The sequence below is a fragment of the Diceros bicornis genome, chromosome 14, assembly GCF_020826845.1.
Source record: "Diceros bicornis minor isolate mBicDic1 chromosome 14, mDicBic1.mat.cur, whole genome shotgun sequence".
NCBI classification, from domain to species: Eukaryota; Metazoa; Chordata; class Mammalia; order Perissodactyla; family Rhinocerotidae; genus Diceros; species Diceros bicornis.
This window is the reverse complement of record NC_080753.1, coordinates 6,347,760-6,360,729: the sequence shown is the minus strand read 5'-3', so window position 1 is coordinate 6,360,729 and position 12,970 is coordinate 6,347,760. Positions and strand designations below refer to the sequence as shown.

Here is a 12,970-nt window from a genome sequence, read left to right as displayed (position 1 = left end):
AAAGGGACAATATTATTTTCCTCTTGTGTGGTTTCCATACTGCTTTTCATAAGGCAATTACAATAAAAAACGTTTTAAAATTATTATGAACCATCACTTCAATATAAGACCAAGCATAAAATCTCAAGTAACATAATTTTGAATGCTTAGTTTCTGATATTTTATATCAAAAGCTGCCTTATTGCTACATAGCCACCGTGAATCTCGTCCTCTATGACTTTACAGCGGATATAGTATGTTTGTGATTTTATATATATATATTTTTAATCTTATGAACATTGCAGCATTAAGTTAACTTAGAAAATACTGAAACCAAGTTTTGTTTTTAAACTGAGAAACAATTGGCACTCAATGAGCTTAGGCAGCCAAAGGCAAGGTTGAAGGGCAGTACTGAAGCTGTTTAGTAAAATAATTGCTCAGTTACAGCTGCCTGTTTTTCTTTTCAGAACTTTGACATGTACATCATATTCTCAGTGGTTCAGCCTGGCCTTGTTAGCCTCATTTGCATGAGCCAAGGGCTGTGTAGTCAGCAGTGTAATCGCCCGAAGAAGCAATCCTTTTATTCCAAGTGAAGATATTTTTACTTTGCCAAATGAGAAAGCAGACTACAATACTCATCATTAGACACGTTTGAGAGATGTGAAATAAATATATTAACAACATTATCCACTAGAGAATTTGATTTCTCAGGAAATACTTGCCTGTAAATCCTGGGACACATTTGCAGAAGAAATAGCCACTTAGATGTAGACCGCTTGCTCCTTTTTTGCAGGGCACGGATTTATAATCCTCATTTTCTATTTCACAGATGTTTCTTTTGTATCTTTGCAGAAAGCCACAGTTGCAGTTGTGGAAATGGACCAGGCAGAGGCCATGCACTGATGTACTCTGGTTTCCTAAGCAATCTTCAGCATTGAGAATACAGAATCTGTCAACATAACCAAGATAACGGCTGCCTCTGAAACATGCAAAAACAAGAAAGCCAGTTAGTCATAAAATTTAATTAAATATTTATCACATATTTTCTTAAATACACGGGATAAGAGATATAATAAAGATGGTTGTGGGGTGCACTTTTAAAACATTCTTATAGAAAGTGTCTATACTTGGAAAAACTTAATTTTTTTCATTGTGCAGAATGATGAGTTAAAAGAATTTTAGCGACAGACAGACCTAGACTCAACCACAGGCTCTGCCACTTAATTGCCAGGTAATCCCGGGTAATATCATTAGTCTTGCTGAGGCTACGTGACAGGGTGTGTGTGTGAGTGTGTGCGTGTCAGGATTTTTGTGAGAATATACAGTTAAGTTTTGTAGTGTGAGTGCCTGACGATTAGCTGTTTTGGTTGTAATGTAAGTGCCTGACATTAAGCTTTTGATTGCCAAGTGATCCATTTCAAAGACATCCATCTAGAAGAAACACAGTGCCAGCTACATAACTAGGTAAAGAACCAGGCTGCCCCACCCAGGAAGTTCCCGTTTTTAGAAAGCCCTAGTTGACCCTTTGAATGACCCTGATTTTCCCCTCCCTTGCTTTAATTCCTGCTCTTATGTTCTAAATTCACCAATGGAGTGAACCCAGGAAACCCTAGGCACCCCACCACGACCCCAATAAAGTCAGAACCCCAGGTCTGCTGTCTCTCTTTACCTGCAAAGCGACCTGGCTGTGTGGTTCCAGGTGTGCCATGCATCCTGCACAACCTCTGGTAATAAAACTTGTTTTACCAAAGTTCCGTGATGGTTGTTGCTGCGGCGCATCTTGCAATCATAATAAGAACCACAAGGGCTGGTCCAGGGGCAACATTGGCTCTGGCTGGGGAAACACCTGGGGGGCTGTCAGAAGTGGTGGGGGCCCAGATGAGTGCCCCAGGCATTCCTAGGTGATAGCATCACTATCTATGGGGTGAGACCAGCACAAAAGAAGTTTGAAATACAGTCGGCCCTCCATATCCATGGCCCCCTGTATCCACGGTTCACGTGCACAGAGTCAACAACCACAATGAAAGGCTCACAGTGGTTGTGTCTGCACTAAACGTGTACAGACGTTTTTCCTTATCATTATTCCCTAAACAACACAGTATAACAACTATTTACGTAGTATTTACATTGTATTAGGTATTATAAGTAATCTAGAGATGATTTAACTTATATGGGAGCACGTGCATAGGTTATGTGCAAAGACTACGGCCATTTTATACTTTAAGGGATTTAAGCATCTATGGATTTTGGTGTGTGGAGGGGCCCTGGAACCAATTGTGAAGGATATAAAGGGACAACTGTACCTCATTTCATGCCTAAGAAAAATGATTTCTTAATTAACAATAGCTTCTATTGATAGTACTCGTTCATTCATTCCATAAACATATATTTGCTTTTTCTATGTGACTGTCATTGACTTAATGAGTTGATACTGAGATGAATAAGTCTCTGGCTTTACCTCAAGGAGGGCACCTTCTTCTTACCCTAACATAACTCTAATAGGTTTTATTGCAAATGCTGGAGTATCCCAGTTCTTCTGCAGTTTATAAGGTAAGTGCTCTGAAGGCAGGAACAATGGCTGTCTTACTTATGTTGAATCCATATCACCTAGCATAGTGCAGCATGTAGAGAGGACCTGAGAAAATCTGTTTAATGTATGATGACTGAATAAACAAATGAGGTCCTGAAAGACACTTAGAATCAGCAGGGGGGCAAGGTGATTAGTAGAATATAATAATCTCTGCAGTTGGATTAAGTACAAATATTCTAGGAATTCTTAAGAGAGGAAAGTAACCTAATCCTACGTGATGGTGTAGGGAAGCAAAATTTGCCACCCTAAAATGTGTCTCTTTGGCTTGGTTATTTTTAGGAACCCAAGACTCGGGAAGAGACTTTGACCTTCACCCTAACTGCCTGAAAGAATTTAAGATAGAAGGCCTGTTCCAGAAAGAAGCTATCATCATAGATAACTCTAGCATAGTATGAACTAGGTGTGGTAGACAGGGAGGAGCCCAGCAAGGCCCATTTGATCAAAGTGCTATCCATGTCCCATTGTCTCTGCATGGCATCTCCATGTGAATTAACTTCCTCCCCTTTGAAGTCCCAAACCACTACCCCTAACATCCTCCTTTGTCTATAGCTGAAGATGGTATTTAAGGTGCTGGCTTCCGCCATTTTGGAAAGTCACTCAGTTTTCCTGGGTTTTTCCCATGTGTATATGTTATTAAACTTTGATTTATCTCCTGTTATTCTGTCTCATGTCAATTTAATTCTTAGACCAGCCAGAAGAATCTAGAAGGGTAGAGGAAAATTTCTTCTTCTCTTAGAATGGGATGATGAGGCAGAAGGAGTGTTATGATATATTCTCTGTGTGTGTATACTATTATACATAACAGACTATTCACACTCAATCTTTCACACAATGCAATTATTCATCTAAGACATAGATGAAGGGCAATACCAAGTATTTTTTAGATTATTTTCTAAAAACCTACATTAGTTTGAACTTTTAAATATCTATATCCTTGATTACATGAATGTAATTCATGATTCATTATTCTTAAATTTTTAAGTCTAGATTTCATTGAATTTGAAAAAAAATCCTGATGAGATTTTGCTTTAATAGCGTACACAAAATTAATTCTTATGGTAATTTTAATTTATCTAATATTTTGTGGTAATTTTTAATGTAGTTTTCTCTGTTTCAAGATAGCTTGTGAAATATAGTCTGTGTTTCATATAAATGTATTTGAAATATTCGGAGGTTTAATGGTGAGAGCCAGATTGGCTATCAACAAAGGAGCGATATTTTTCTGGAGTTAGAGACATTGGCTTTTAACCTGTGTTTTCTTCTTTTTGTACATGCACGTATCTTTTCAGTACCTCAATTATTTATTAAAAATAATGAACAAACTTTCTTGGGACTTCTCTACATACTAGGTACCACCTTAGGTGATGTGGACTATGAGATGCCATTTTAATATAATTAAAATTATATAATATGCCCACATTTATTCCTCTGAATATAATATGCCCCCATATATTCATTTGAATATTGTATATACATACATATAAAGCATAAGAAAAAGAAAGCATAAAGTGAGAAAAAACCTAAATCATAGTGATAATCTTAGGTCTAAAGTAAAGTGTGTGATTTTCAAGTATCCTTTGCCAACTATTCAAAGGGCACTTAAGATAATCATATAAATATGTCAATGAGTTGAGAAGAGCAATGTCAAATCACTTTGCTTGTTATTATTAATGAAAATTAACCTACTGAACCTAAGTCATTGCACTCATAAATTTATATGATGGTAGGTATTTGAAGCCAGAAAGAATGTTAAAGGTCAATTAGTTCAAACCTTTCTTCTTGTAGTTGTGAAAAATTTAGCCATGTAATGCAATTTGCTAGGGATCTCTGAGATCATTACTGGCAGGTGATATAGTCGATGCTTTGATATATTCAAAGCACTGGCTTTGTAGAGGGCCTTGTAGAGGGATTAGAACCTTGGTTCTAATCCTTCCTCTATAACTTATTTCATAAATAAGTTTCTCTGTGCCCTGGTTTCCCCATCTGTAAAATCCTTAGTAGTACATCTACTTCACAGAAGAGGATGAAATGTATTTATTACTGGGCAGGTAAGTGTCCTGCCAACTCTATCAAATGTGCATAGGTGTACCTGAAATAAAGTTATAGGACATAGTTATTTCCTTTTAATTCCTTCTCACTTGCACCCCCTCACCCCCCAAAAAACCCCTAGGTAAACTAAATAACTGTCACATGGCATATAAGTTTGCCCATGCCATGCTCTGTTTAACCATATTTTGTAGATTAATTATTAACACTCGTTCACTCTGAAGAGTATTCATGTTGATGGTAAATGACATGGTGTTCTACATATATTTCTAAGATAATTAGATAGTTGTATGCCTCAACCATACCAGTTTCAGTCATAATGCTATTTGTTGTTCCATGAGAATAGAAACAAAGGAAAAAAAAAAAAAGCTTTCCTAAATGGATAAGATATCCTGTGCAAGAATATGAAGGCCTATCGTTATTTAATTCTGCCCAAATTAATGTCTAATTTAATGAAAGCTCAATAAACCAGGAAATGATGCAGCGATCCAGAAAGATATGATCATGGTAAGAGACTCAGAACCATGCAGATGGTAAGGAGTGGCTATTTCAGGATATATTTTGGAAAAAGAACTTGCAGTCTTTACTGATAGATTAATTGTAGGAGGCGGGAGTAGAAATTGATTTAGAATGACTGCTTCCTTTTAGGTCTTAGCTGCTTGGGGATTGAGTCACCCTTTACTAAGAGGAAGATTTTGCAGGAAGAAATTTTGTGTGGAAACTAGAAATTTGCATTTGGCTGTAACAAACTTGAGAAATTTGTTATGTAGTTTGTAGTTCCAGCCTTGTTTCAATTAGCATCTGTCTATTATTATTTTTCCTATTCTATTCTTTTAGCTTTTCTGAGTCAAATCGTTATGAGTCTCTTTTAAACAAAATAGAATAGGGTTTCGTTCGATATTCAGGCTATTTTAATAGGTGTTCATGACAGACATATCTGCATGTGAATGTGTGTGTAAAATCCTTTTGTTTTGTGTTTTGCTATGTGAATTGCATTTGATTTCTTTGTTTTATGAATTAGCTTGTGGTGTTATTGACATAATTTGCAATATTTGTCAGATTTAATTTTCTTTTTAAATTTATATAATCTACTTGGCGTTCTATTTCTTGACTGAACAACTTCAGAGATTATCTACTGATGTCTTGCTATAAAGATTAGAAAATTAGAATATGTCTATATCTTCCTTTTTTTTCTCCATTCCATAACTTTGGCTCATTATTTATTTAGTTTTATTATTTCTGTTGCTTTTGTTTCAAATTTCAAATAAAACGCTTAAATCTATATTGCTGTATTCCTCTTAAGAAAAATAAGAAAATTGATATATTTACAGTTCATCCTAATTTCCTTGTTTCTAAGTTTGTTTTTTTTGGTATAATGTATGTAATTATGATTTTAGGATTGTTTAATTTTATATCCACATTTAAATAGACTGAACACTCAATTCATTTCTGGAGCTTTTCCCTCCATCTTTGGCAGGATTCTCGAGCTAAATAACATTCTGAGTTTTGTTCAGTTGTTTGCTTACTTAAAGAACTCACAATTTCTATATTCCTCAAGTATTTCTAGAGTTTGCCAACTATATATAAAGTTTGCCTGTTATATTTAAAAAACAATTTGGAGAGAGTATTATGCCCTACTGAATACACTTAAAGTATGTGTTAAATTCGTGAGAAATTTCTGTGGCATTAATAAATTAGAAAAAAATCATTGATAATTGCAGTTTAACAAACAAATTTTTTTTGTGTGTGTGTGAGGCGTTCAGCCCTGTGCTAACATCTGCCAATCGTCCTCTTTTTTTGCTGAGGAAGACTGGCCCTGGGCTAACATCCGTGCCCATCTTTCTCCACTTTATATGGGATGCTGCCACAGCATGGCTCAACCAGTGGTGCGTCAGTGCGCGCCTGGGATCCGAACCGGCGAACCCCCGGCCGCCGCAGTGGAGCACACACACTTAACCGCTTGCGCCACTGGGCCAGCCCCTAACAAGCAAATTTTCTTTTAACATCTGTAGACTGTTATAGAAAATAATTAGTACTTTTTTGTATTTATATGTCTCTTTCTTGAAATGATCATTTTGTTATAGTCTCATTTTAACTGGTTTAACATCAGTTTATATCACCAAAATATAAAAGATAAATAAAATAACAAAAACATCACTAAAAATATCTTTAATAGTAATATGTGATATATGAAGGTGATTACACATAAACCCGTGTATTTACAGCCATGATTGCAGAGTGGTTATTCTTCCAAAATTCTTTCTTGTTTCAGCATAGGAGCCTTTGCTATAGCTGAGAATAGATAAATATCCAGCTCAATTTACTTACATCCCCATACTTGAGGAAATTAAATCTCTTATTTATGACTTTTAAATACAGCCCTCATTATCTTCCATATTTAATTCCTTACCAGTTCTCAAAACAGATACTTGAAACCAAGCAGATTAATATCTTCTGTTTATAATATATTTCTGATTTTTTAGAACCCTCTTTACTTCATACAATGGAATTTATGTATATAACCAGCTACACACTTAATATTAAAAAAAAATCAAGACAGTTCATAAGTCTAATATAAGAAGATAAAGGGGACACTAATTTGTACTTGAATATGTGTATATATATATATTTTTACAAAACAAGCATTTATTTGGGAGGTGATCCCAGAAAGCTGGATCATGCATCAAACCAAACTCTGTTTGCATTAGGAATAGAATATAAATGTGAATGTCCAGGAGTCAGAGATCATAGTCAGTAAGGGTTGGGTTCTGCATTATAGTAAGATATACACCAAGGACAAAGAGAATTAAATGAATAGCACCCTATTTTATAATCAGCAAAGGAAAAAAATGATGATCATGATCACTTATTGAGCATTTTGCATGATCTTTTTATTAAATTTAATTAATTTAATCCTCAAAATATCCAATGAAGTAGGATGCTTCCTTTATTCCTATTTTACAGAGTCAGAAATTAAGGCATGAATAGATTACTTAGTCGCTTATTGTCACACAATCAGTAAGCACTGGAGCAAAATTCGATCCCAGGCACTCTGAAGAAGTCCATGCTCCTTAATACTATGCTATATATTGCTATATATTGCCTCTCAAGTGTATTCTAGAAATGTATCCCATTGTAGAAAATTTGGAAAATGTAGAAAAGCAGAAAGGTAAAAATAAAATTACCGACACTTGTTTCAGTCAAAACAGACCCCAGTAGAACTTGTGAAATTTATGAGGTAGAAATTTTCAATCTCTGTTTTAAAATTGAAAGAGTACAACTCTAATCAATTAGAAAATCTACCCAAGGAACTGCAGCAAAAAGAAAGGAAGAAGGAAGGGAGGGAGGGTGAGGGAGAGAGGAAAGAAAGAAAGAGGAAAGTAGACCAGGAAGTAAACCAGATTTTTCTCCACCCAAAGCACTTCTTTGTTCTAATAATTCGGGTGGCATAGGGCATTTCTTTCAGGATCATGTTATGAGATCTAAGGACACTTCTGTTATAGTAAGTGTAATTGAATGTATTTATGTATAAAAATACCAAGGAATGACTGAACTAGGAGACACATTGAAGTGTTAGCCATTTGCACCAAGACACAGAATTACCATGGGTGTGGAGGCTCTAAGTGAGGACTGATAAGAGCAGTTTGGTATTGGAAATTCAAGTAGGATGATATGATTTTCCAATACAGATAACAAATTCTAATAAATTTCTGAATAAGACATAATATTCCTTGCTTAACATGAAAGTTTCATTCCTGGAAAATGCAATGATTATTAAAGTTTTGTAAAAATATTTCATGTCAGTACGTAAAATGAAGTTAAGATCTTGGCTCAGATATTTATAAAAGGCTTTATATCCACATTAATGTATAATGGCCTTTTGGAAATTGTATAAACCACAGAGCACTTTTTGTTGTTGTTCATAGAGCTATTCTGTGCATTGAAAGATTTAAAATATTCCTCACCCACCACTCCCCTGCTAAATGCCAGCTGTTTCAGCAAATTATACCGAATTTTAGAATGACCCTAGTAATTTCAAAAACGTCTCCAGAAGGCAAGATCTTCCCTTTGAAAACCATTGACCTAAAATAAATTTCTCCAGTTTACTAAACTACTCACCACTTTTCACTCAATCGTGTACTAGTAGCTCAAACGTTTTGTCATCATAATCAATAATATGCATGTAAATGCCGATATACATGTGTACATGGATATCCAGTGTTAACATAAATTGCTATTAAATTGAAAGCTACTCAGTGACAAGTACACCAATTTTGTAAAAAAAAAAAAGTCAACAAAATTACAGTGGTACACATGTTATTTATAATTTTAAAATATTCTTACAATTTCACAGAACTTTTACTTTGAGAAAATAAATCGGACTAAAAGACTTCATGAATGTATTACTAACTTTATTATTAAATAAATCAATTTGAGTTGTACTAAATTTGAAACAAGTGAATAATATGCTTGAAAGGACAAAGCAGAAACATATTAGGTGAAAGTCTATAAGTTGAAAATATGGTCTCATTTTTACATATTGTGATTTAATAGTTTTATTCATCATTTAGATTTTTAATGGAAAAATATTCTAGGAATAGAAGAAATTAAATATATTACTCTACTTATTACCGTATTCCTAAGGTTATCCCTATGCCTTACATATAGTGGATGCTCCATTAATATTGTTTGAATGAATAATCATCAAATATATTTTAAAATTGAACTATGTTCAAGAGAAAGGTCATCTTAAAGGTTCTGAATAAACAGCTTCATGAAATTCCAAGTCTTAAAAGATAATTTGAAAAGCAATGCAAAAAGGTTAGATCTATCAAAAGCTATTTAGATATTATGAAGTAAAATAACAATGTGGCCCAGGTAGCACAAAATCATATAACATACATCAAAACATTTTTATTGTTTGAGATATAAAATTAAAACATGAAAAGTCATAGAGCCTGCAGCTATAATATAGTCAAACTTTGACTTTATATGCATAACACATGTATTGGTTTGCACTCAAAAGAAAAAAAATGTATACAAGAGAGAATTGCGTATACAGCAGCTACGTTTCAACCCACACTATAGCTGAAACTTAATTATACAAAAGCGCTTCCTTTAATGAGGTTTATTATAATTAATTTTTGGCATGCGTATGGAATTTACAATGATATCTACTTTAGAATTGCTTACATAAATTAAGTAACAACCTCTAGATCATTTTACTATAAAGCTTAAGAAGCAAGGTTATCTCATTTTCTGGGGCACAATAAAGAGGAAAAAAATTATCAGTGCATGTAAATGCAATAGACAAAAAGATCCAGCCATTACAAAAAATGTGGTTTAGTGGTATCAAGACTAACCAAAAACAAAAATACATACATACATACACACACACAAAAAGCCACTTTTATATGCAGCCCAGTTTCTTTCTTTTTTTTTTTTTTTTCCTGAGAGTAAAATGTAACACGAAAAATTTTGCCTGGGAGGCAGAAAAGTTTGCATGGTACATCCAAAATTAAAAATAGACACAGGAGCCGGCCCCATGGCTTGGTGGTTGGGTGCGCGCACTCTGCTATTGGCCGCCTGGGTTCGGAGCCCGGGTGCGCACTGATGCACCGCATGTCCAGCCATGCCGGGGCGGCGTCCTACACATAGCAACTAGATGGATGTGCAACTATGACATACAACTATCTACTGGGGCTTTGGAGAGAAAAAGGGAAAAAAAAAAAAGGAGGAGGATTGGCAATAGATGTTAGCTCAGGGCCAGTCTTCCTCAGCAAAAAGAGGAGGATTGGCATGGATGTTAGTTCAGGGCTGATCTTCCTCACACACACACAAAAAAAATAGACACAAAACAAGAATTTCAACTTCTTAATAAAAAAATCATTGAGGGGCCTGCCCGGTGGTGTAGCGGTTATGTGCACACACTCCGCTTCGGCGGCCCGGGGTTGGAAGGTGCGGATCCCTGGTGCACACGATGCACTGCTTGCCAAGCCATGCTGTGGCGGTGTCCCATATAAAGTAGAGGAAGACGGGCATGGATGTTAGCCCAGAGCCAGTCTTCCTCAACAAAAGAAGAGGAGTACTGGCATCTGATGTTAGCTCAGGGCTGATCTTCCTCACACACAAAAAAAGGTATTGATATCATGGCAGAAATTACAATATTCTTAGAAATTAATAACCATTAGACTTCCTTGTTCAGAAATAATTTAAGAAAATCCTGATCAAAACGTATTAAATTTTGTGGCAAATTCACATAAAGCTGAATTTATATAAGCCTCCTGACTCCACAGAAATAGGTTTTGAAACTATACTTGATTTTTATCATGGACTTTTATATTTTACTCTTTGAAATAGAACTCTTGCTTCTAACTGAAAAATAGTGTTTTGGTTATATTTAGCATTACATGGAAAATATGAAACTCCTAAAATAGCCTGCAAAGGAAACAGGTTTCATTAAAGTTTCTAGAAGGAAAGATAGAAAATTCATTGCTATAACACAAACTACTTGTATGTTTAGAAAGTGAAAATAATAGTTATTTTAGTAATTTAAAGAGATAAAGCAAAAAATTTGCTTTCTAAATAAAATGGAATAACCATGAGGTGTGTTCTGAGGAGAACACTAATTTACCTACGGATGATACATTTCCTGGGGACAGGTATCAGGTCGCATTTCCACAACATTTTGCACAATGTTTTCTAATTAGAAAGTACTGAATAAATGTTTGATAAGTGTATGAATGAAGAGATTTAATTTGGCTGTGATATTTCTGGTAGCAGGTAGTCGCTGGTGATTTGGACATAAATTTGAAGCTACATAAATGGATTGGAGCCACGAACATGTCACAGTCTGGGCCTGGTGCTGTGAAATTATGATCCCATACCTACCAAAAACTATCCTGAAGTTTTGGGTGGCAATATGGTTGGTAGTATTTCCGCCCCACCCTGCCCCACCCCCATTAAGGTTTTCCAAATTGCCATGTTTTCCAAATGTTCAAAATATTTTTGAACATTTTAGGGCAAAAATTTGGTAATACTCAAACCTGTGTAAAATACTTCATTCACATTATGCACTTTAAGCTGTACTCATATAAAGTCTATTTCAATAGAAAAATGTTTATACATTAATTACCAATTATCTGTTAGCAATATTGTTGTTGTTGTTGTTGTTAGTGTCTCTCATTCTAAAGAAATCTTTAAATTTAATATTATTACTGTACTACCATTATTTTGCTTTATAAGTTGTACCCTGTGAAATTAGTTTTAAAATTTCTCCATCCCAAAACCAGTGAGATATTTTTCTACATCTCTTTCAGTTACATCATCATTTTGCCTTAATTTTAGGTTTCTGAACACATTCAGTCTGTTTCTGTATAAGTGTAAGGTGCAATCCAGTTTCATCTATGGTCTCATAGTGAGCCATTTCCCGCACGCCATCTGCTAAAGAACCTTGCATATTCCCATCAAATCATGGCCAAATTTCTCATGTTTCAAGATCCCGAATGTCCATGAGTTGTGCTCAGAGCTCTCTGCTGGCCTGCTCTTTGGTTTTTTAATGGCTCCATGTGGGCTTTGTAGTCCATCACACCAGATGATACATGAAGTCCCACACCTTTACTCTTCCTTTTCAAAGATGACTTAGGTATTTATGAAATATTCTTTTTATAGCTTTTAGAATATATTGATTAGTTCCTAACATAACATGCAGTATTTTTGGTCTTCAATTCTGTCAGCTTCTGTTTCATGTATTTTGGGTCTCTGTTGTGAGGTGCACATATGTTTATAATTGCTACATCTTCTGATGGATTGATTCTTTTATCATTATAAAATGTTGTTGGTTTTCTCTAGTAACCATTTTTTTAAAGCCTGTTTTGCCTGATGTTAACATAAACAATCCAGCTTTCTATGGTTGCTGTTTGAATTCCCAACCTTTTGCTTTCAACCTATTTGTACATTTAAGTGTAGACTGTGTCTCCTGTAGATGGTATATACTTGTCTATATCCAGAAATCAGCTAGCCTGAAAATCTCTGCCTTTTGATTGGATTTTTAATCCATTTGATCTTAATGTTATTGTTGATTTGGTGGGATTTACATCTGCCATTTTCCTTTTTGTTTTCCATCTGTCTCATGTGTTCTTTCTATCTCTATTCTTCTGACACTACTTCCTTCTGTGTTAGGTAAATATTTTGTAGGGCAAATTTTTAAGACTTGCAATGCTGTTTTTACTATGTTCTTTGAGTTAATTTCCTAGTAGTCACTCTGGGGCTTACCATACACATCTTAACATGCCAGAATCTATCACAGATTTAATCTACCAAAGATACTAAATTAATTCTAGTGTGATATAGAAA

General features: G+C 34.9%; 1 protein-coding gene across 1 annotated transcript in view; it reads right to left on the bottom strand.

Annotated features, from left to right (window-relative positions):
* Positions 1-12,970, bottom strand: part of EYS (eyes shut homolog) — a 1,424,867-nt gene that overhangs the window by 1,263,720 nt on the left and 148,177 nt on the right. Inside the window, exon 9 of the mRNA XM_058554077.1 lies at positions 702-958. Within this exon, the coding sequence (XP_058410060.1) occupies positions 702-958 (257 nt within the window). The remainder of the gene's footprint in view (positions 1-701; positions 959-12,970) is intronic.